Genomic DNA, 24,582 nt, shown 5'->3' with positions numbered 1-24,582 from the left:
CCTCTGGACTGTGGCTCCTATAGAACAATAAAGTTATTGGAGCATGGAATGAAGGTATTGGAAAGGGTGTTGGAGAAGAGGATAAGGAAGAAGGTAAAGATTGACGAAATGCAGTTTGGATTTATGCCAGGAAGAGGAACAACAGATGCAATTTTTATTGTAAGGCAGTTGCAGGAGAAGTACATGGAGAAGAGGAAGAAGTTGTTTTTTGGGTTTGTTGATCTGGAGAAAGCATTTGATAGGGTTCCACGTGATGTTATGACATGGGCATTGAGGAAGTTAGGAGTGGAGGAATGGTTGATCAGAGTAGTGATGGCCATGTACGAGAGAGCACGCACAGTTGTAAGGACGAAGGATGGGAACAGTGGTGAGTTTGAGGTGAGGGTAGGAGTGCACCAGGGGTCGGTACTAAGTCCACTTCTATTTGTAGTTGTGATGGAGGTGCTGGCTCGGAGGGTAAAGGAGGGTTTACCGTGGGAGCGACTGTATGCAGATGATCTGGTGTTGATTGCAGAGAGTATGGATGGACTGAAGGAGAAGATGAACAAGTGGAAGGAATGTATGGAGGCAAAAGGTTTGAAGGTGAATATCGGAAAGACGAAGGTGATGGCAAGTGGTAAAGCATGTGGTGAGGTGGAAAGGACTGGGAAGTGGCCGTGTGCTGTGTGCAGGAAGGGTGTCGGAGTGAACTCCAATCAATGTACAATGTGTGCTGAATGGGTTCATCGAAAATGTAGTGGGGTGAGAGGGTCATTAACCAGTGTGGCAGCTGCATTCAAGTGTAAGGTGTGCATCGAGGGAGCAGCAGATGAAGGAATTGTTGAGTTGGATTTGGAGATGGTGTGAAGCTGGAAGGGGTGAAAACATTTTGCTATCTCGGAGACATGCTGAATGGAGAAGGTGGATCAGACTCTTCGACGGTTGCTCGAGTGAGATGTGCATGGAAGAAGTTTCGGGAACTGAGTGGCGTGCTGACAAAGAGGGGAGTGTCGTTGAAGCTGAAGGGAAAGGTGTATGCTACATGTGTGAGGAGTACGACGATTTATGGGAGTGAGACATGGGTACTGAACATGGAACAGCAACAAAGGCTGGAAAGGGTGGAAATGCGAATGGTTCGGTGGATGTGTGGAGTATCGTTGAGAGAGAGGAAGACAAATGATGACTTGCGGAAGATGATGGGAATAAAGTCTGTGATGGATGTTGTGAAGAGAAACAGGTTGAGATGGTTGGGTCATGTGTTGAGGAAGGATGAAAGTGACTGGGTGAGAGGAGTGTTGGAAATGAGTGTAGTCGGAAGTAGAGGACGGGGAAGACCGAGAAAAACTTGGCAAAATGTGGTGGAAGAGGAAATGTGGGCAAGGGGATTAAGAAGGGGAGATGCAGAAAACAGGGTAAAGTGGAGAAGATTGTCATGGGGCCCGCAAGGCTAACCCCTGCTTTAGCGGGGAAAATGGCCTTTAAATGCGCGTGTGTGTGTGTGTGTGTGTGTGTGTGTGTGTGTGTGTGTGTGTGTGTGTGTGTGTGTGTGTGTGTGTGTGTGTGTGTGTGTGTGTGTGTGTGTGTGTGTGTGTGTGTGTGTATGGTACTGTACTTTGCTCCAACAGCTTTGTGCAATTATCTTTGAGCTGTCTAATCTGGGTTCGATCCCCAACCTCAAAGTAAACGGTCCAATCGGTGCTTCGCAGGAAAAAGCATTGCATCATAACGTGTGCAGTCATGTTAGCCAGGTGTCCCATCCGCTTGCCTGAGTTGGTTGGTATTAAATATCCCACGGTGTCTTTCAAGAAGAGTAGGGGAGTTATTGCCAGCACCATAAACAAATTACAAATCCCTGCCCGAACAAATTTCAGTCATACAACAAGCCAAGAGGGAGGAAGGGGGAAAAAGAAGAAGAAAAAGGGGAAGAGGGAGGAAGAATAATTTTGAATAATTTTGATAATAAGAATAATAAGAATAATAAATAATTCATCATGAATAATTTTGTTGCCCGATTTACATAATCTAGTGACTGGATCATTTACACAAGAAAACTGAAACCTTTTGGAGCAAAATCTTGGGTGCTTTCGGTGTCTGAACTTTGCTCCAGACTCAACGACACTGAAATTTACCCCTGTTTTACCCCAAGTGTTCACCATGTTAACAGTTAAACAGCTCTTTTAAAATTTTGTCACTTAAAGACACATACATAGGCAAACTGTGGTAGAAAATTCAAGAGTTGTCAATCCCTTCTATTTTTATAAAGGCCCACTATTTAAAAAAAAACATGTTCGATGAAAGATGTAGAATAAAAGCAATAGGTGTGCTTTTGAAGTGGAAGCCATGCCAAACATTCATAAGTTGGCACCACAATGATCAAATTGTTGTGCTTTTTGGTCAGAACAAGTATGTGGTTACTTTAATTTGGCTCACATTTTTTTGAAAGGATATTTTAGTTTAAGGCCGCTGCCAATCTCAACTACAAATTAAGACACATAATGTGATCATAATAATCACAATCATACATATGAATTTGCATATCTAATTGTTTAATACTTCGTGTACATTGTACGAAAGTCGACATCCATTTGTAAATGTAGGTACAATATCTGATTCAACTTTTTTTTTTCATAATTTCATATCAAATTGTTTGGACAAACATACTTGGATCCATTGTACAAAGTGAACAGTGATTAGTTTTATAATTGCCAGGATATAATAAAATGTAACAATGAGCATTGGCAGTTACTACAGGTCTGTGTATTAGGTTAAAGCCGAAATAAGATAGAGTTGTGCTTCATGCCTAACTTTGGAAATGATTTTGGTACACTTCTTTTGGCTTTACTAAACTGATTTATATATTGTTAGATTCCACTTAAGTCATACTTCCTTACAATATCCTTATTTTTTCAATATGTTTGTTAGTAAAAAAATTATTTTAAAAAAAAGCAGCTTTTGGGACTGCAGAATCATTAGAAATTGATGCATTTTTTGTAAATTACTTCAAAACTTCAAACCCCACATTTATGATATTTTGCATGAATAAAAGATTTACACAAGTATTTACTTGGTATAAAGTTGATGTTTATGTGCAAATTTAATTCTATGATACGAGATTAATAATGTTATAAAAGAAACACAGATTTAAGACTGTAGACCAATTTGACCAAGCAGAGTTTGGTTCAAAGGTGTGAATGATCAGAATCCACCCCCTGGGTAGCTCCTGTTTATTTAAGAGCTGAATTTAGAAACCTGGTTAGAGTGAGGCTTAACCAGTCTATTGAACCTGTGCCACATGTATATTGAGCTTAAGTCAGAGCTTTGTCATTATGCCTACTTGACATATCTATAGTGTGTGTAGTCAGCACAAGCACCATGTCCGCAGAAGCACTGGTGCCTTGTTGTGTTGGGGCTGCTTTAAATTCTGATCATTGTCACGGATTAACTCACTGTAGAAAAGCTGGATATATATTAGACCAAATAATCTGTCAGAAAATGACAAGAAGCTGTTAGAGTGGAGGTGTGGAAAAAAAAAACTTAATGAATGAAGATTATAATATTTGCTATCATCATGAGAAACTCTACATTTCTAGCTATGTGTGGCTGCAAAAGTATTGTTTTGATCCATTGAAAGTATGCAAGAAGAATTTGGACAGGAAGTACTACAATTTAATTATCAAAATAATGCTTAAAAGTACCAATGTAAAGTAAATGATTTTACTCTGTTAAAGACTATAAAGGTACATGTTTAATCTTCTACAAATGTGATACATGTAAGTAATAGAAAAGTGAATTCATGACATGAACTGTACAGAATAATAAAAAGTAACAAATTTAGTATTTCTTTTCTATGTTGTAAAAATATGAATGTAGAAAAAAAGATCGTAATGAATTTTTTCTTTAAAATAAGTACTGTAACAAAAAAAAGGATAAAGACAAAAGGTGAGAAAACTAAAAGGATGTTTATGCTGAAATAAAATGACCATTTTTACAGCCATTTTTCCCTGCTGTGCAGGGGTTTTGGCTTTTTCTTGAGGCAAGGTTTTATGGCCGGATGCCCTTCCTGATGCCAACCCTGGTCGCCTCTTACGACACACAGGGATATGGTACACCTATTCTAACCGGGGGCATACACCGGGACCAGTACACTGGCACTCATTTTGCCGACCTTGGAAGGATGACAGGCTGAGTCAACCCCCTGGTGTTAATTCAGCAGCCAACAGAGCTTGAACTCAGGACCCTGGGATCCCAAGCCACCATCCTAACCACTAAGCCAACACCAGGCTTGGTGTTTATGCTGAAATGCCCTTTTGAAATGATGTAGACTCAACCAGATTTTTCCTTCCTTCTATTTCAGAGAATCTCCATACATTGGACCAGGATGAAGCTAAGGCTTGGGGGCTTAAACCTGGTCAAAAGCTGTGCTTCAATTGTGAGCAGAGGCTGAAGAAGTCACCTGTCAGGGAGCAGTTTTCATCTACAAGCGATGAGAACGTGATGGAACAAGCAGATGAATCTTTTCACTCTCTTGAAGCTAGTGTATCTGCATTGGGGTGTACTCCAATGAAGGAAATTCGCAGCATCTCACATGCAAAGTGTAAGGTGAAGGACATACACACATCTGTGAAGAGAAAAGCTGCCCGCATTCTTCAAGTGGACTCTGATGAGCTTACTTCATCGTCAGAGAATGATGATGAGAAGTGCCGAGAATTTGATGAGTTTATTTATCTTCTAAAGGAGAAATGCTCGAACTCTACCAGAAGGGAAAAGATAAAGTGACTGACTATGGTGCCTGCAAGTTGGTCGGATAGAAAAGTTTCTAATATTTTTGATGTTTCTCGGTATAGAGCCAAGTGGTCAAGACAGTTAAGGGAGGAGAAGGGCATTCTTTCTGAGCCTGATGTGAAGAAATGGAAAGCTTTATCAAGTGTTGTATGTGAACGTGTGACTGATTTTTATCAGTCTTATGAGTACTCAAGACAGAGTCCTGGCAAAAAGGATGTTGTGTCAGTTATTGTTGAGGGCAAGAGAGTTCTGAAACAGAAGCGTTTGTTACTTGTTAACTTGAAAGTGTTGCATCTAGAGTATGTTAAAAAGTACAATGATAAAGTAGGCTTTTCAAAATTTGCAGTGCCAAGACCAAAATGGTGTGTATCTGTGAATAGTGCAGGCATGCACTCAGTATGTGTATGCCAGTACCATCAGAATGTTAAACTCCTGTTAGCAGCAATACCACAACATAATGACAATAAAGACCTTCTTCTTAAGATAGTATGCAATACAGTGAACCATCAGTGTATGCTTCATTTGTGTGAAAACTGTCCAGGAAAAACTGCACTGTATGATACTTGCTGGGTCTGTTCTCCGACAATGACATAGATCCTGAAGATATCACTTACAAACAGTGAGTGGATACCGTACAGATCTGAAGACTTTTCAAGAAAATTGAAATGACTTTCTGGATGTTGTATGTGATGGATTTGATGAATTAAGGAAACATCATAACATCGCTAAATCCCAGTCTGCCTACTTACAGAACTTAAAAGAACAATTACCCCCAAATGAAGCCATTATCTTATTAGATTTCGATGAAAACTTCAGTTTCTTGGTGCAGTACGAAGTACAGGGACACAATAGCCAGGCACCTCTCCACCCCTTTGCCATATACTACAAGGGGGCAGACACTCTGAACTGCTTTTCTGCATGTGTGTTATTGGATAGTTTAAAGCAAGACACCACTGCTCTTCATGCATTCTTATCTAAAGTGTTTCCATATTTAAAATCTGTTATTCCTAGTTTGGAAAAGGTTTCATATTTTTCAGATGGGGCTGCAAGTCAGTACAAAAATTACAAAAATTTTGTGAACTTATGTCCCCATACAGCAGACCGTGGTGTGCCTGCAGAGTGGCATTTCTTTACCACATCACACGGGAAAAGCCCATGTGATGGGATAGGGGGAACGGTGAAACGACTTTGTGCGAGAGCAAGTCTGCAGGCTCCTCTACAGAACCACATTTTGACAGCAGAAGACATGTTCAAATGGGCAGATGGTCATATCGAAGGCATTAAGTTTCTTTTTGTTAGTACAGAAGACATTCAAAATAATTCTGAATTTGACCTTGAATCTCGGTATGGTGCTGCTGCAAATTTGGCTAAAACACGTTCTCACCATAGCTTCATCCCTACAGCAGCTGATGGTAATATTGAAATGCGTAGGGTTTCATCAGATTCAATTTTCAGCACTGTTTCCATAGGTACCGGTACTGCACAAAGTACACTTTGTAATGATTATTCTAAATTCAAGCAAGGGACATATGTAGCTTGTTTGTGTGATGCAGAGTGGTACATTGGCTGGATTGTGGAGGGTTCAGATGAAAACCAGGATGTATTAGTTAAGTTTATGAAATGATCTCGTCAAACATTATCTTGGCCAGAAAATAGTAAAGATTAATGCTGGGTTTCATTTAATCACATCCTGTGTGTAGTCAGTGTTCCACATATAACTGGTCATAGTGCAAGACACGACTCGCTACCTGAGAATGATTTTGAGTTGATAAAGAAGAAATTTGAAACTGCTTGATGTAATGCTTATACTTGAAATATGACTTTGTTATCTAATTTGTCCCTGAAGATGGTTGTAAATGACTCTGTGAAATGTTTGATTTTCACAGCTACGTATACATTCTGATATACAATTATGAAAAAGCTCAATGTTTTATACAAATGTATATACTTGTAAATATGCACTGTTCCAATGTCACTTTCCAGAAAAAAAATATAACATATGTCACTTTTTAAGATATTGTTTAATATTTATTACTTTTATATCATACAAAATGCACCATTGTACATTGTGCCTTTTTTCATGATTGAGATAAGTGTTGGCATCTCATTTTTAATTGGAAAAATACATTTTTGAGCAAAAGTAAATTAACCACAAAGTTATTCTGACCATAAACATGACTGCATGCTCATTGTGGTGTCAGCTTAGGAATTCTTGACATGGCTTCCACTTCAAAAGCACACCTGTTGCTTTTACATCTTTCATCGAACATGTTTTTTTAAAATAGTGGGCCTTTATAAAAATCGTTTAAAAACAGAAGGGAATGAGGACAACTCTTGAATTTTCTACCACAGTTTGCCTATGTATGTGTCTTTAAGTGACAAAAATTTAAAAGAGCTGTGTAACTGTCAACATGGTGAACGCTTGGGGTAAAACCGGGGTAAATTTCAGTGTCTTTGAGTCTGGAGCAAAGTTCAGACACCCATAGCACCCAAGATTTTGCTCCAAAAGGTTTCAGTTTTCTTGTGTGAATGATCCAGTCACTAGATTATGTAAATCAGGCAACAAAATTATTCATGATGAATAAACTGACTGTTGGCAGAAATTTGAAAACTCAAAAAAAAAATTTGACCGCGTGTTACAAATCACTACTTTTGAGAGTACTCATCTTAAAAAGTATTTTAAGTAGAACATTTTTGATGTCAGATTCTGAAAGCCTCACTAATAGACACCATATTGGTGAATTTTCAGAACTCTGTTTGTAAAACTCTGGAATTTAGAGCCCTCCAAAAATGCTTCAGATACAAATCTGCAACTCGCGACTGCCAGAATTGAAACATCCCTCGGGTGTTTGTCGGGCCATATCTCGGGCACTACTTGGAATTTTGAGCTATAACTTGGCAAACCTTCCTCATATATTATGTTAAGGTAGCTTTGAGAATTCATTCAGGAAAATCTGAGGGTGTCACCACAGAATTTCATGTTTTTGGCTGATTTGACACAGAATGACCCCTAATGTCTCTGTTCCCCACTGTTTTGTCCTTCCCACTCCCGCCCCTCTTGTCTCATGTCCCCCTTGTTGTGCGTTGTGTGTCACTATAGCTCTTATACGAGCCTCAACAAGGTATACAAAAAAAAAATTAAGAAAAGTTAAGGGAAGGAAGAAGAAGGGGAAGAGGAAGAGGAGGAGGAAGAATTGGAAGATCGAAAACGAAACGATATTTTGAGACGCAACCCACCACCACCACCACCACCATCACCATCACCACAGGTAGTGGTTACGAGATAGTTTGTAATATTTCATTCTCCACATCATTTGGGGAACTTTTCTGAAGCTCTTCCTCCCGCACACGTGACCACAAACAGTAGCTTTGGTCGAGGTTAGCCGAGCTAGTAGGATCAGGAGCGGAACCAAGTCGACTAACCGGCAAGGTTGTTGTAACAGTCGATCTCTACGCTCTGCACTGCCTGAAGCTCCTTCTTGCTCGGCTTGGCCGTTTTATGGCCCAGAAGACTCAAAGATATGGCCGTTTGCTCATTCTCACACGAGTCCAGCAGTCCACGAAGTTGCAGCAACGCCCGGTGGTAGCGCCCGGCCGCGTCCCTGTATTTCCCAGCGCGGTAATACACGTTTCCCGCGTTCTTGAAGTCCTTCGCCAGGACAACACGCTCCTTCAGCCCTTCCACACACGTTGTACCAACATTAGCTTGTTCGGGGTCTGCTTCGGTTAACCCACCCACGGCGCCCTGTTCTTTCACAAATAAGTTCGTGGAGCAACCGTCAGCATCCGCCATGGTGAGGAACACAACTCATTCGACGTTTTGTCTTCATTGATTTTTTTCTTTCTTTCTTTCACGTCTTGTGCAAATGACTATTAACGGAACAAAAAGCCGTGAATTGTCGTTATATTTACATTTCTTTACGGAACTACAGGTTTATTATTATATGAGGAAAAAAATAAAATGAACTGAATTGAACAGCGTGCTAGTTATACACCGCACTAGATTACGCTATACACCAACGCAGAACGCAGTTATCTGCCAACGCAGAAAACTTGTTTCAATACAGTTGACTTGTAATAACAATAAATAAAAAAATGTTTTTAAAGGCTTAAAAAGCATCCGATTTTGGACATAGCTTTCCACGGTAATACGAAGAAATTAATGACATTTGAGTCACGTGGGACACCGACATTATGACGTCATCGACTATATATATATATATATATATATATATATATATATATTTTCATATTTTAAATACCAGCATTTTAACCAGACCTCTAAGCTCCACCATGTAATTGATAAAAGACACCATAAGAAGAGAGGTTGGTGAGTCGGGCAGGATGCCAGACCGTATCGAAAGCACGTGATATGTCGAGGAAGATGGCTCTCATTTTATGTCTGGCAATGAGGACCTCCATCCATTGTTGGGAGAGCAGAAGCAGCATATCCAAGGTAGAGTGACCTGGTCTGAAACCAAATTGATGATCGGAAATCAAGCCATTGGAGAAGAGGAAGGATTTAATGTCTGAAGCGATGATGGATTCCATAACCTTGCTGATGATTGGGAGAAGGCTGATTGGTCTGTAGTTGCAGGGATCTGTTTTTGCACCTTTTTATGCAGGGCGGTAATGTTTTCTGATTTCCAAGTCGATGGAAAATGACCTTGAGAAAATGAGAGGGTGAATAGAACAGAGAGAGGGGTGAGTAAGAGCAGCAGAGCAGGTTTTTAGGACACGTGGGCTGATGCTGTCTGGACCGGTTGCAGAATCTCAGTCGAGGTTTGGCAGCAAGCTCTCCACCTTGTCAGGAGAAAAGGACACAGAGTCGAGGAACAGCTGGGTGTGACTGGGTAAGGTGGGTACAGAAATCGACGGGTTTTGGAACACAGGAGTTAGAAGCAAACATGGAGTTTCGATATTCAGCCTTTTCATGTGCAGTGTCAGCAGTGCGGCCTTTGGGGTAAGGGAGGGGATGGAGGGGGAACATACACCAGAAACAGACTGAACAAGACACCACCAGGATTTGTAGGAGGGAGAGAGGTTTGAAAGTTCAGACTTGAGATTAGAAAGATGATGTTTTCTGGCTCTCCTGAGGGTAGATACACACTTGTTCCGAGCTTTATGGAAGTTGGGTTTGCTTTCCATGAGGCAAAGGCAAGTTGTTTCAGGACAAATGCCTCACCACAAGTTTCATAGACTACCTTCTTAGTGATGATAAACATAATAATCATGTTTGGTATCATACAAAAGTGCAAGATTTCAACATTGCCAACTCATTGATAAGAACTATGTATTGAATTATCTGGGATCATTTAGGTAGGGAACAAATCAAAAGATTTATGTAGTCCTTTAAATGTAACTAGTTTTGTTAGAGTGTTGATCCCCCATCCCTCTTCCAGTAATAAAATCAGAAGTGGGGCAAAACAACTTTGATGGTCTTAAAAATATGACTAATCATTAATTTTGATGACGTGGAACTAGTTAGATTTATAGTAACTCTTCGATTCGTTAATTTGTTCCCTTAAGGTTACAAAACAATATTATTCAGGGCTGTTTGTAACAGTAGAAGTTCCAAAGGCTACACAAGATTGATATAATACAAAAACAACATGCATTACAGGGGGAGCACTCGGTAGAGTGCAAAACCTCCGCCGCCAATACTGTTGGGTCACTCAAGTGAACCTGATATCCTATTCATTCAATTTGACGTCAACAGTGCTCACAGAGTTATAGTTTGCAACTTTCCCTTTTACTTTCTACATACTCAATTCATTCGTCACAACTCAATTCCTTGAGACAGAAATTGATTTTTACGTGGGTATATCCACCTGAAGTTCTAAAATCAACCGCAATTATAATTTTTGCATGGTTTTTTTTGTTGGAAATCACTTATAACATGTAGAGATGCAAAAAAAAAAAAATCGAAATTTTGTTGAAAAAAAAGTTGCAAATTTTTTTTTTCTCCAGCTATTTTTTTTTGGGGGTGGGGGGGGGGTGGTTGGAAATCACTTAAAACACGTAGAAATGCAAAAAAAAAAATTCAAATAGTTTTTAAAATTGGCCGCCATAGCGGCCATATTGGATTTTGGACCAAGTCCAAAATCTAATGGCATGATCCTTGGACCAGACCTAACCCCCCCCCCCCACCAAGTTTCGTCGAAATCCGTCAAGGAGTTTTTCCGTAATACTTTTCACAAACAAACAAACAAACAAGCAGTCATAGACTGGTACTTTCGAAATCGTCAACTTGACCTCTGACCTTGTCTAATAAAAGCTGTCTCGAGAGAAGGTAGCGATGCAAACCAGAAGTTTCTACGATGATTCTTTACCAAACCATCAAAAATCGTAACGTCGACCGAAGCAAAAATCTCCATTTCTCCACGCAATTATTTTATATTATTTTATCAAAGTCACAAAACCATAATATTCGGCCATCCACCAACAATCTTTACATAATCTGACAGCTCAGCGAGTCAGGCATGCGACGATAACCTTTATTGGGATAAAAATGACTTTTAAACACCATCTTTATCGAAAACACCGTCAGCGCGCACACGGAAAGCCTTTACGTGACTCAACGACGCGTCTGCTCGAGCGCACTGCATCACGTGACGACCCGTGACGCGTCGAGTGAAATCTTTTTTATACAATCTTAAAATGTCTCCAAAACATCTGATTTTTACCAGAATTTCGAAAACCGAGTTTTAAGCATCCTAAGCGATCACAAAACCCGAAGACAAAATTAAAATCGAAGTTAAAACGAACTCGTAACGTCGAGCGAAGCAAAAATACTCCATTTCTCCACATGAATTTACGGAATTATGTTTGACCTCACTGTGACCTTGACCTTTGACCGATTTTGACCAAAATCTAATCAGCGCTAGCCATCACCCTCCTGAATCACGTGGTGTAATTTGACATTGGTAGCTTCTTCCGTTCCCGAGTTATCGTGCATACAAACAAACAAACAAACAAACACAAACAAACAAACAGAAACGGAAGTGATCAATATACATACGAAATCTTTAGATTTCGTAAGTAACAAACAGAAAGGGGTGAAAACAGTAACCTCCATCCATCTTCGATGGCGGAGGTTAATTACAAATTGACTGAAGTAAAGCGATATTGTTTAGGAAATTCAAATGAAAGGGAATCAACATAATTAATTTGACCAAAAATAACATGTATCTTATTCTTTAGTCATTGTAATAACCATTACCGGAATTTTAAAAAACAGTAACAATCTTGCTGAAATTTGTCTCTTCTATGTCACAAACTTGCCATGTTTTCTAGCTTCATAAAAAAGGTTGTGCCTTTGAATACATCTAGAAGTAATCCTCGAACATGTGTATCATACCTTGATAAAACCAAATGTCATTTTGGGTTACTTCAGTCTCATGTTCAGTCTTTTGCTCTTAGGAATTGCGACAGTTATCATTAACATTCCTGCATTTGCAAGCTCCTGTGCATAGCAGATTAGACTTCCTGCATTTGCAGCGCAAGTTCCCGCACCCTGTGTTGCAGCCGCAAGAAACAACTTCTTTGCAGGCATCGGGAACTGGTGACAAAGACATAAGTACTGGAACAAGAAAGTCGTCCTCATACCTCCCGCCCATTGATTCTGGGGATGGTAGATCAGGATAGTTTAGATGTGCCTTTCCTCTCCTTTTCATTACAGGACCATAAATGTATATATAATTTTGATTGTATATTTCACACAAATCATGGCCTTTTGACATTTCATTGACCAAAGATCATACAAAACTAATTCATTGACAGTATGAATGCAATGTACATGTCATTAGCTTTAATTTGATACCACACATGATAGTTTTGATGCCATTTTTAAGGAGAATTATATTTCGCATTTGGCAAAAAGGGGCATGGCTTATTACATCATTTTGAGGGTCAAGCGTTCAAGATACAGCTTGGCAGACAGCAAATTTAAATTCAACACACCCAAATTAGCTGAAATAAACTGGTTGCCAACTTTTCCTCAAAAATGCCTCGAGCATGTTAGTTAGCAACATATCTCATTTTTTGACTAGACTATCAGTGAAACATGGGCCAGAGGAAGGGTAGGACAACTGAAGATGAGAGGGGATAAATCTGTGCACGAGGGGGAACAAATTTCTTTTAAAAATTCCCAACATGAGTTGATGTTGGAGAGAGTAGAAATGGGAGACCAGTCTAGAAGTAAAGACAAAAGTATCTATAAATCAGGAAGAGATTTCACCAAGAAAACTTTATTTTCAACACAAAAATATAATTTAAATAGGTCTGAGAAAAATAATCTCTTGCTGATTTGTAGATACTTCTGTGCTTCAAATATAATCTTCGAAGAGATCCGGAAGAGATTTCACCACGATGATTTTATTTTAAAGACAAAAGTATCCATAAATCTGTAAGAGATTTAACCAAGAAAATTATATTTTAAACACAAAAATATAATTTCTAAATAGGTCCAAGAAAAACAATCTTTTGCTGATTTATAGATACTTTTTTGCTTAAAATAAAATCTTTTAAGTGATCAGGAAAAGATTTCAGCAAGAATATTTTATTTTAAGGACAAAAGTATTGATAAAGTAGTGTGAGATTTCACTCAGAAAATTTTATTTTAAACACAAAAGTATATACATAAATAGCTCCTAGAAAATCATATTTTTGTTATATAAATATGGTGAATATAACTCATTGCGATGTGAATGTGAATGCAACAAGGACTACAAATATTTCAACAGACACTTACAATCATGAAAAAACACTCCATACATTTCAAGTAATCCAACCAGCAGAGCAAGAAAAACAACATTGTGATACATGCTCAACGGATTTCAATCACTTCAAGAGACATCTTCAATCATGCGAACACACAGAAAAAAAAACTCAGAATATGCAGCCAGGTTTGTTATTGAAAAAACTGATGGGGTATTTAAGGATCATATAAAAATACTAATTTTTAGGTTTAAAGAGCCAGAACCAAAATTGGAAGCTGAAGCAATTGTAAAAGTTAGTTCGGCTGTTGAAACTTTAATTAACAAGAGCCTGAGGGGATTTAATACCATTAAATTCTATATGGGTGTAAAATTACATTTGACAAAAGAAGACAATTGAAGAATTGAGTTGAAGGAAGAAACACCCTATATGAGAACAAACCCCTATTTCATTTCTTCATTTCAAGGTTTCCAAGATTGTAATGTTTATGATAAACTTCAGAGGTATGAAATAGATGTTGTTGATAACACAGAAGGAAGTGGGTTTAACATTGGGAAAATCATTTTCTTAGATAGACACATCTTGAAATCAGATCCTCTTTAAGCTTTTTCCGATATTCATTTGCCAAGGATAAAAAAACTTTAAAAAGCAGTTGTTAATGTTCAAAACAATGACAACAAATGCTTCCTCTGGGCTGTTCTTGCTCAATTACATCCCCCACAATGGAAACCGGAATGAATATGGCATTATAAAAAATATGAAAATACTTTAAATGTTAAAGGATTAGAATTTCAAATGAAGTTAAAGGATATCTCTAACTTTGATAAAAAATGAACAATCTCTCTGTTAATGTATATGAACTAACAGATACAAATCAAGTTAAAATATTAAAAATTTCAAATAACTATAAAAATTATGAAACACACATTGACCTTCTGTACTATAGTTTGGAGGAAAACTCACATTTTGCTGATATCAAAAAAATTTCAAGATTGATTACTTCTCAAGCATACAGTCAAACTAATACGACAAACTCTTCCTCCTCATCTTGTGTTAATTTCATTGCTTTGGACGTTTTTTGCATTACTTCTGTTTGTTGAATACAATCTTTTTCGAATCGTTTTACAAACTGTTGAGGGGTATCTTCTCCTCTGTACATTACTAATTTATAACATTGGTCTCCAACAGAAGATTTGATATAATAGCAAAACGCACAAGGAGTATGCTTTTGATATAGCTTGGTGTCAGATTTATTTGGATTTGGAGAAGTAGTGTATCTTTTCGAGAATGCTTTCAAAGTTGGCATACATCACCAATAAATGCTTTATGAATTTATTTATATCATTAAAATCTACCACTGAACCCACTTTTGGCAAATTGATTGCAGTTGATTTGTGGTTTGAGCAATATATTGAATGTTGTTCTAATCTTTCTTTTGTGTGAAAGAAGTTGAGACATCACTTACAGGGTTAAGAACTCCAACATATGTTATCTTTGTCAAGATGTTATCAGTAAAGAACCAAAAGTTAGAGACCATTGTCATCTTACTGGTAAATATAGAGGACCTGCTCATCAAAGTTGTAATCTCAATTTCAAACTCCCTACTTTCATTTCAGTCTTTCTTCACAACAATGCCAACTATGACACACATTTATTCCGCAGTGAACTTGCAAAGACACCTGGGGACATATCTGTCATTCCTACCACAGACCAAAAGTACATCTCATTTACAAAATCAATCCCAACAACTCACAAAAGTTATATTAGATTTCTAGATTCATGCAAATTTATGCCAAATAATGCCAAATTTATTTATGCCCAAATCCTTTATGCCATATTTATGCCAAATTAATTTATCCACATTAACATCAAGTCTTAAAGCATATACAAATTTCCAAAATCATTTCCTAAATGAAGAGGAAACAAACCTAGTGTCAACTGAAGCAAGCACAGTTGAGCTGCTATCACGAAAGGGTGTTTACCCATATGACTATGTGGACAACTTTGGAAGATTTTAGGAAACACAACTCCCTTCAAAAGAAAGCTTCTATAATGAGCTGAATAACACTCATATTAGTGATGAAGACTATCAACATGCATAAAAATATCTGGGAAAGATTTAACATGAAAAATCTTGGTGAATATCATGACTTGTATCTTAAGACTGATGTTTTGTTATTCGCCGATGTATTTGAAGCATTCAGAAATGTCGGAATACAAATTCGTATGGATTTGATCCTGTTCATTATTATACAGCTCCTAGTCAAGCTTGGAGTATGATGCTGAAGATGACTAAACAACCTCTCAAATTAGTTTCCGATGTAGATATGCTGTTGATGATAGAGAAAGCTAAAAGGAGGAATATCATAACTCTGTTCAAAATGATATGCCAAAGCAAACAAAAAAATCTCTGATTATGATGCTTAAAAAGATAGTTCTTATTTGTTGTATAATGATGCAAACAATCTCTATGGATTGGCAATGTCTCAAGCTCTACCATGTGGAGACTTCAAATGGGTACAGGAGAAGAATTATGAATGAATATTAAAAAATATCATTCTCTCTTCCCAGAAAGAATTCGATGAAGCAAAAGTTGGTTATTACTATAAAGTGGATTTAAACTTTAAAGTGGACTTTAAAGTGGATATCCTGAAGAACTCCACAATGCTCACAAAGACTTACCATATGCTCCCGATAAAGAAAAACCAAGAAAACAATGGCTCAGCGATTATCAACAATAATTTCTTACTCGCTCTTCTCAAGCATGGACACCAACAGAAAAGCTTTTAACTACACTATATGATAAAGCCAATTATGTATTACACCAAAGAAACCTGAGGCAATATCTATCAGCTGGATTGAGAATGAATAAAATTAACAGAGTTCTAAAGTGTAATCAGTCATTGGTTAAAAAAAAAATCGACTTCAATACCCAGATGACGATGTAAGGAACAGACAAAACATAAGACTTACTACATCTTGGAAACAAGGATCTAAATTAATTAATAGACCCAACTTTAAAGGAGTAGAGCCATTCTCTGAGAACCTTTGTGCAATTCATATGGAGAAGGAAAGCATTGTGATGGATAAACCTATTTATGTAGGAACATCAGTTATTGACTTGTCCAAGTTGTTGATGTATGACTATTTCCACAACAGCTGAAAGAAGAACTATGATGAAAGAGTTAATGTACTTTACATGGGTACAGACAGTTTTATATTGGATATCAAGACAGAAGATGTTTATGAGGATATGATGAAAGACAGACATTTATGACGCAAGCAACTTTGAAAAAGATAATCGACTATTTTGGAAAAAAAACAAAAAAGTTATTGGAAAATTTAAACATGAGTTTGGGGTGAAGATAATGAGTGAATTTGTAGGATTAGGAGCAAAGTCTTATGCTTACAAGTATAGTTGTTCAAAAAGTGATTAAAAAAAAGTTGAAAGGGATAAAGAAGAATGTAATCAAAGACATGATAAATTTTAAGCATTATTATGATTTTTTATTTTTAAAGAAAGAAGAGTATAGGAAGATGAATAGTATTAGAAGTTATAAGCATCAGATATATTCAGAACAAATGAATAGGAAAGCATTGGGAGCATTTGATGATAAGAGATATATATTGGAGAATGGAATTAATACTTTACCATTTGGATACAAGTGATAATATAGAATTTATAATTCAAGTTTTTTCCTTAATAAATGAGCCATTACAACTCTGAAGATCTTAATAAATTTGCTGGTGAGGAACTTGGTCCAGAAGACAGCTATGGTGCTGACAGCTCATGTTCAAATGTTATCAAAGTAGTTTTAGAAATGATGAAGATGCTGATAATAGTGAATAACTTGATTATATAAATAATGATGATGAAGATTGTGAAGCATATAACTATGCTGATTTAGAGGATGAAATTATTTTAAAAGAAAACAGACTATATAAATTAACAACATGCTAAATCCAAGTAATATAGAAGATCCGAAACATAATGTTTTGAGGAACTCAAAGGAGACTGCGGAGTCAAATCAATTTGTAAGTTGTCCAGTGTGCTCATAGATGGGATTAAACACAGAGTTAGAAGGTTATAAACAGTGTATATTCTGTGATTGTATTCTCATTACTCACTGCAAAAATATATGAAGGATCATAATTATTTCAAAAGTACACCCATAATGAATTACTTTACAAGATTGATAAGAGAAATGAATATAAAGTATGAGGGTGATAATACACCTTTCCTAACAATGGAAGAGATTGATAAAATTAGGTTGATGTTCTACAGATTAATATATGATTAACAGTAATACAATTCAGAGAAAAGGAGCTGTAAGAATTGATGTTTTGCTCACAAGAGAAAATGTGAAAATCTTGAACGATTCTGGCTCACTGAAAATTAACATGTCAAAACCGGTGTTGAAGAAATATTCAGTCAGTGAGACAAGTGGAGTATTCATTATATCCTTCCCTCTTTTATTGGCATGCCTTGGTATGGTGGGAGTTTTGACAGGTGGTATTTCCACAGCAGTGAAAACTGCAAATTAAAGGAAGGCTCAACTCAGCTCAAAAAGAGATGGAAAGACATAACAAAGAGTTAGAGAAACAAATTAGTATAAGTTGTGTAATTGTAGATTTTGCTGAAAAACTTGAAAGCCTACCTGATAAAGCAAGATTGTTAGTTTGAGATGTGCTTTCTTCTATTGCATAAGCTGGTGTAAAATTAACTAAAAGGGGTAATGGATTATATCTTTCTCATAAATAAATGAGTACTGATGAGTGGTTTAAAGAATTTTGAAAGAATACAAAATCAAATATAGAACTTGCCAAATATTGTAAAAAAAACTAAAAATTGAAAATGTGGTTATTTGCATGAGAGATGGATTGCAAAAGTTGTCTGAAAGTACAAAGAATATCATTATGAATTTAGAAGATAATAATGGGAACTGTTCTCATTGGGTTTGTTTTCATAATAGTCGAGACAAATATTATTTTGACAGTTATGGTCTTCCACCACCTGGTGAAGTAATGAAATTCTTAGGGAATGATGTTTATTATACATTTCAAGTCCAAGACTTCAATTCTAATTGTTGTGGACAATTATGTTTATACATATTATTTTGTCTTAACAATAATCATGATTTTTATGATATCATTATTAATCTAATAAAATTACCTATTTTGGAAAAGATTTGTCAAACTATTATACAACAGGGCAGGCTGAATGACAGAATTACAATATAACAAAAATTATTAATATGAAAAATGCTTTTAAATTAACAAATTATCTAAGCCCTACAGATGCAAATGACTTGGTGAGATTAAGTCAGGTCAGGTCAGGTATGGGAGCATGTGCCAGAACAGCAAGTCGCTGCGTCCACTTTCCGCCGGTACTCCAGGGGCCTCCGTCTGGCCATCCCCCAGGCAGATGCCAGGCCCATCCCCATCTCCTTGAGATGATGGTCAACCTGTTGCAACCATGAGGCACGTGGTCGACCCACTGGCCTCCTCCACTCATGAGACTCCCTCGCTGAGAGAATCTGGTGAGCAGGATCAGAGTCAGGAAAACGAGCCACATGTCCATACAGCCGCAACTGACGCTCACGGACTATGCAGGTAACAAATCTCATCCGAGTCTCTCTCAGCAACCGCTCGTTGGACACAAAATCCGACCAGCGATAGCCAAGGATTCTCCGAAGAGACCTGGTACCAAAGGAATTAAGTCTCCGTCTCAGATCCTTGGTCAGAGTCCAAGTCTCGCACCCATAGAGCAAGACTGGAAGTACCAAGGACCTGAAGACTCGGACTTTCGTCCTCCCGCACAGGTACCGGCAGCGCCACACCCCATGATCCAGTGAATCCATGACTCCCCAGGCCCGACCCAGACGTCTATTGACCTCTGACTCGCAGCCAGCAGAGACATGAATATCACTGCCAAGGTAAGTGAATCTCTCCATGACCTCAACATCCTCACCACAAACAGGTACAGACAGGAAAGCAGCATCCAAGATGTCATTGAAAGCCTAGATCTTAGTTTTGACCCAAGAAACCCGTAATCCCAACGGCTCCGACTCCTCATTAAGCACCTCGAGGGCCCCCAAGACGATGTCTAAAGTCTCCGCAAAGATGACTGCATCATCTGCAAAGTCAAGGTCCGAGATCTTGACATTCCCAAATGACGCACTGCAACTTAATCTCTCCGACATCCTCCCTAGAATCCAGTCCATACAAGTGCTGAAAAGTGTGGGGGCAAGTACACATCCCTGACGAACTCCAGTAACAACTGGAAATAAGTCAGAGATGGTACCACCACACTTCACAGCACTCTCAGTACCAGAGTAGAGTTCAGACATCAGATCGATCAGTTTTGGTGGCACCCCACGAAGACCAAGAATCCTCCAGAGGACATCCCGATTCACTGAATCGAACACTTTACAGAGATCAACATAGGCTGCAAGCAGCCCCTGCCGAAACTCTCGTCTGCGTTCGGTGAGGACACGAAGTGCAAGGATACGGTCAATCGTTGACCTCTTTGGTGTAAAGCCTGACTGCTCTGGACGCTGGTGCTCAAGCAGATGGTGGCGAACCCTATCGAGAATTATCCGAGCAAAGAACTTGCCCGGCACTGAGAGCAACGTCCCCCCTCGGTAGTTGTTGCAGTCTTGGCGATCACCCTTCCCTTTCCAGAGAGGGACAACAAGGCCCCTCTTCCAGTCAGTTGGGATGATGCCTGTGTTCCAGGCAGAGCACAAAACTGCATGCAACGACACGAGTGCAGCATTTCCACCAGCCTTGAGAAGTTCGGCATGGATGCCACAGATCCCTGGAGCTTTGCCCCGTTTCAACTGGTTCACCGCAGCCCGTGTTTCCACAAGCGTAGGTGGACCACAGTTGATTCGAGGGTCAGCAACAGGGATTGTAACACCCTTGACGTCCAACTCGACAGTTGGGGGATCAGCCTGGTACAACCGCTCAAAGTAACCAGCCCAGCGGGCCTTCACTTCAGACTCCTCTGTCAAGAGCCTACCACTCTCTGCTCGAACTGTAGTGCTCCGAGGGATGGGCTTGGATGAACGTAATGCGCGAATTCCTCTGTAAGCGGGACGAGAATCACCTGTCCACAGGTGATGCTCTACCCCCTCACAGATTCCTCGCACATAGGCCTCCTTGTCCACCCTCAGTGCACGTACAGTTTTACGCCTCAGCTCCCTGAACAGCTCAGCTCTGCCATTCAGCCTGGTCCTGCGACTCTGGTCAATGGTATCCAGTGTCCCTTGAGAGACAAAATTCTTCTTTGCCCTGCGGTGAGCTCCAAGGCATCCACCGGCAACATCAAGGACGGTGGTCTTGAAGGCGCTCCACAACTCTTCAGGACCCCCCAAAGCACCCAGACCCCCCAAGTGTCCACTCAGCCTGTTCGTAAACTCCTCAGCTACTCTCTCATCCCTGAGCTTGACAACATCCAGCCTCGGCTGGGATGGTTCCATTCTCCAGGATTTAAGGTGCAGCTTTAGAGTTTCTACAACAAGCCTGTGGTCAGTATTGAGGAACTGAGTACTCCGGTAGACCCTGCAGTTCTGGATCATCCTCCAACGACCGTCAATGAGGACATGGTCAATCTCCTTTGCCACACCACCAGCATTGGAATACCAAGTCCAGCGATGAGCTTGTGGGCGCTGAAACCATGAACCAGCCACCATAAATCCATGACTTCTTGCAAAGTCAAGGAACTTCGTGCCATTCTGGTTCATAGTTCCTGACCCATGGGGACCAACACACACCTCATAACCGTCCCTATAAGTTCCAGTCGATGCATTGAAATCCCCCAAGACTAGAAGTGTATCTCGTCTGGGGCACTGATCAACCACAGACTCGAGTGTGGCGTAGAATGCATCCTTCACGGTGAGATCACTCGCCTCAGTCGGAGCATAAATAGAGACCAGGGAAATGACACCTAAGGAGTGACGAATCCTTAATCTCATAATACGCTCGTTGACCGGTGTTACCTCAATTATCATTGGGGTCAGCTTATTGGACACAGCTACAGCAACTCCTTGGGTATGGTAACCATCAGAGCGACCAGACCAATAGTAGGTGTAACCACCCACCATTATCTCGCCGCAATCCGGTCTCCGAACCTCAGAGAGAGCTGCAATCCCGATGTCCAAACGCTTGAGCTCAGATGATAACAGAGACAGGTGATCCTCCTCTCTTAGGGATAGGACATTCCAGGCACCCACCCGAAGGGACCGCCTCAGGTTAACCCAAGGAGACCGCCGTCTGGTGGACGACACCTCAGCACCACTCCGACACACTCTCCCGCAATCTGACCCAGGGATGTTACCCCGTGGTTTCCCTCCTATCAAACATTGGGGGTCCCGAAGGCTTTGCCCCAATCCCGTCATCCGGTGAGCTGCCCTGCGAAGGGAAGCTGCACAGGAGGTACTCCCACGGAGTGGGTTTTCAGATTTTTTTGCGTTTTTGCGTTTTGCGGAATGAAGGGTTTTACGGTGGCCGGAGTGCAAATCCTGCCACCAACCTCCTAATAAGAAGTGACCCAACTGCAGGAGGACGTCCGCAGACACAGTTGGGCACTAGATATGGATGGCCGTTGGCTCACAAGGAGCTCCTCCGCCCTTTGACAGGTTTTGTTTTTAATCCTGCTGGTTGTCCATATCCAAACACCCTCCTCACCAGAAAACCTAGTGGGGGAGACGGTTTAGTCGCCGACAACCCGACCATGGAACAGGTTAGTACAGGTTTACATGGTACCTGTAGCAGGTCACAGATCGAACCTGACCTGACAGTAGATTAAGTGATTTATTACCATATATATTCTTAAATAAAATGGTTGTGTATTCCAAAGATACAGAAATATTTATTTATCTCAGAGTCATACAGAATTCACAGTTCCAATTGAAATTAAATTTTATAAAGAAGGGTGTATACTGTATAGTTTTTATGAGAATAGAACCTTGGGGGTATGATATGAAAGATTTCGGGTACAATTAGTCATTTAAAATAAATCTACAAGACCTGAAAGAATTTAATCAGTCACATAAGGAAGAATATTAACCACTTGGTGGAGATAATGAGCTTTGTGGAAGGTCTATTTGTAAGCAACAAATAAAGGAATTTAATAAGGCTAAAATCAATAACGGTTTCACAATAGTTTATGCAATGAAAACACAAAGAACAGGATTTTACATAGGAAGTGATAGAATACAAACTGATTTAACAATAGGAATATGGGGAGGTATTACCTGGCATCATATTAATCTCTTGTATATGTCTGAAACATAAATTTTTGATACATCAATGACAGCAAGAAAGCTTCAAGAAAACTATCATTTCTATGTTCAAGCATACCTACAAGAAAAGGGTATTCTGTATTTTAAAAATATGTTCTACAACATAAGAATGGGGGTATTTTCAATAAAAGATTGGCTTTATACTGAGGTTGATAAACCAAACAAGTTTGGATTTAACTAAAATGTTAAATATTGAAAAGGCACTAAAGCTGATGAAATATAAAACTGTTTTAGAAATCTCGAACCAATATTATTGGTTTCCTGCTATATAAATTTTTTTTTGGATACAGCAATATCTAGAAATCCAGATGAATATCTGGTTGATATTCTATGGGGAGATGGTTCAAGGACTGTGAGAGAAACTAGGGAAGTTAAAGAAGATGATGATGATGATGATGATGATGATGATGATGATGATGATGATGAAGAGACAAAGGAGAGGGAGAAAAATGATATACATAGAAAGAGGGAGAAGAAAGGATATATGGGAAGGGAGGGAAAAATGGTCTTCAAGAGTAAAATGAGATTGGGGATGAAAGGTTTTCTGCTTAATAAATGATTCTATCGAACAAATTGAGATGCTTAATCTTAAAAATCAGAGTGTTTTGGTAATGGGATAAATCATATATTATTATTGTTCCAAACTCTTCAAAGTAGAATTTCAGATTAATATTAAAGATATGGATACAGTGATGGATACCGACATGGATATGAAAAAAGAAATGAAAGAGGTTAAATATGTGGCGACTGGTAATTTGGTAGGAATCATAATATAATGGGCGTAAGCTTGGAACTTCTAACACTCTTTTCTCCAAACATATTCTGTTCATACTTCTGAAATCTTCACATTATGTGTTACATTTATTTACGCAGGTGATAGCGGATTCAAAAAATCGAACATAGATAGAATTTTCAAAGAGAGAATCGATGACATCACAATCAGCAGAGTTCGGTGGCAAACCGACGGCTGGGTCCCAGACGACATGCTTTACTTCACTAAGTCCATTAGTTGAGGACGTTTTTTTCAACTCAGCATTTACGACTTTTATCCTGACATGTTGTTAATCTGTTGATGGAGGTAATATAGAAACGATGAATATGTAAAATCGTTCATGTTACTCATCCGGCACTATGTGTCAAGGCCAACAATCTAAAGCGACTGGTCTCAAACGCTACCATGGGCACCCAGACACGCCACCAATATGAACTGAGCTGTTGAATGCGGCAAAAAACATCCAAAGAAACTAATGTAACCGAGTATTGTGATCCGTCCTGTCCCCCATACCCATCGTAGATGGGTATCTGCTAGTAGGTGCAATGCAGTTTTTTATGTTATAAATTAATAAAGTATTGAATGAAGAAGAAATCAAAGAGAAGTTAGAGAAAATAGATGAGAAGTTTGTAAAGAAAGATACGATTATTAAAATGAGTGATTTCGACATTAAAGAAAAAACCTTGCAATTAGAAAAGTTAAATAACAAATATTTTGAAAAGGTTGTTGCTACAAGGAAAGGAAAAGAAGTTGATGAAACATTTCATGCCTTATAAATGGATGATAGATTAAGGAGATTTTAAGGATGCTTTATGTTTTAAAAACTAAAATTCAAATATTTCTGTTTAAAGTCAAAAAGGCTGTCTCACTCTGCGGGAAAGTTAATGAAAAAAGTTTAACTTTTCTAAGAAAGAAATACAATGGTTTATTGTCTTAAATGTAAAAAGACAACTGAATTTTAAAAATCTCATACATTAAAAGTAAAAATAATAGTTTTATATGAAGGGGGATATGTTCAGTGTG

The 24,582-nt window shown here is 38.8% G+C and overlaps 1 protein-coding gene and 1 long non-coding RNA gene across 2 annotated transcripts in view; one reads left to right on the top strand and one right to left on the bottom strand.

Moving 5' to 3' along the window:
* TTC9C (tetratricopeptide repeat domain 9C) overlaps positions 1-8,598 on the bottom strand; it is a 44,043-nt gene extending 35,445 nt beyond the window's left edge. The window contains exon 1 of the mRNA XM_085889716.1: positions 8,185-8,598. Coding sequence (XP_085745842.1) covers positions 8,185-8,554 — 370 coding nt within the window. The 5' untranslated portion in view covers positions 8,555-8,598. The remainder of the gene's footprint in view (positions 1-8,184) is intronic.
* LOC147023853 (uncharacterized) lies at positions 8,277-14,845 on the top strand. The gene is made up of 2 exons (XR_015060402.1): positions 8,277-8,555; positions 12,289-14,845. It is a non-coding gene; the product is annotated as an uncharacterized LOC147023853 (long non-coding RNA).
* Positions 14,846-24,582: the final 9,737 nt, after the last annotated feature.

The sequence above is a fragment of the Eptatretus burgeri genome, chromosome 7 (genome assembly GCF_056783735.1).
Source record: "Eptatretus burgeri isolate ZD-2024b chromosome 7, Ebu_testis_v1, whole genome shotgun sequence".
Taxonomy (NCBI): Eukaryota; Metazoa; Chordata; class Myxini; order Myxiniformes; family Myxinidae; genus Eptatretus; species Eptatretus burgeri.
This window is presented reverse-complemented; position numbering and strand designations above follow the sequence as displayed.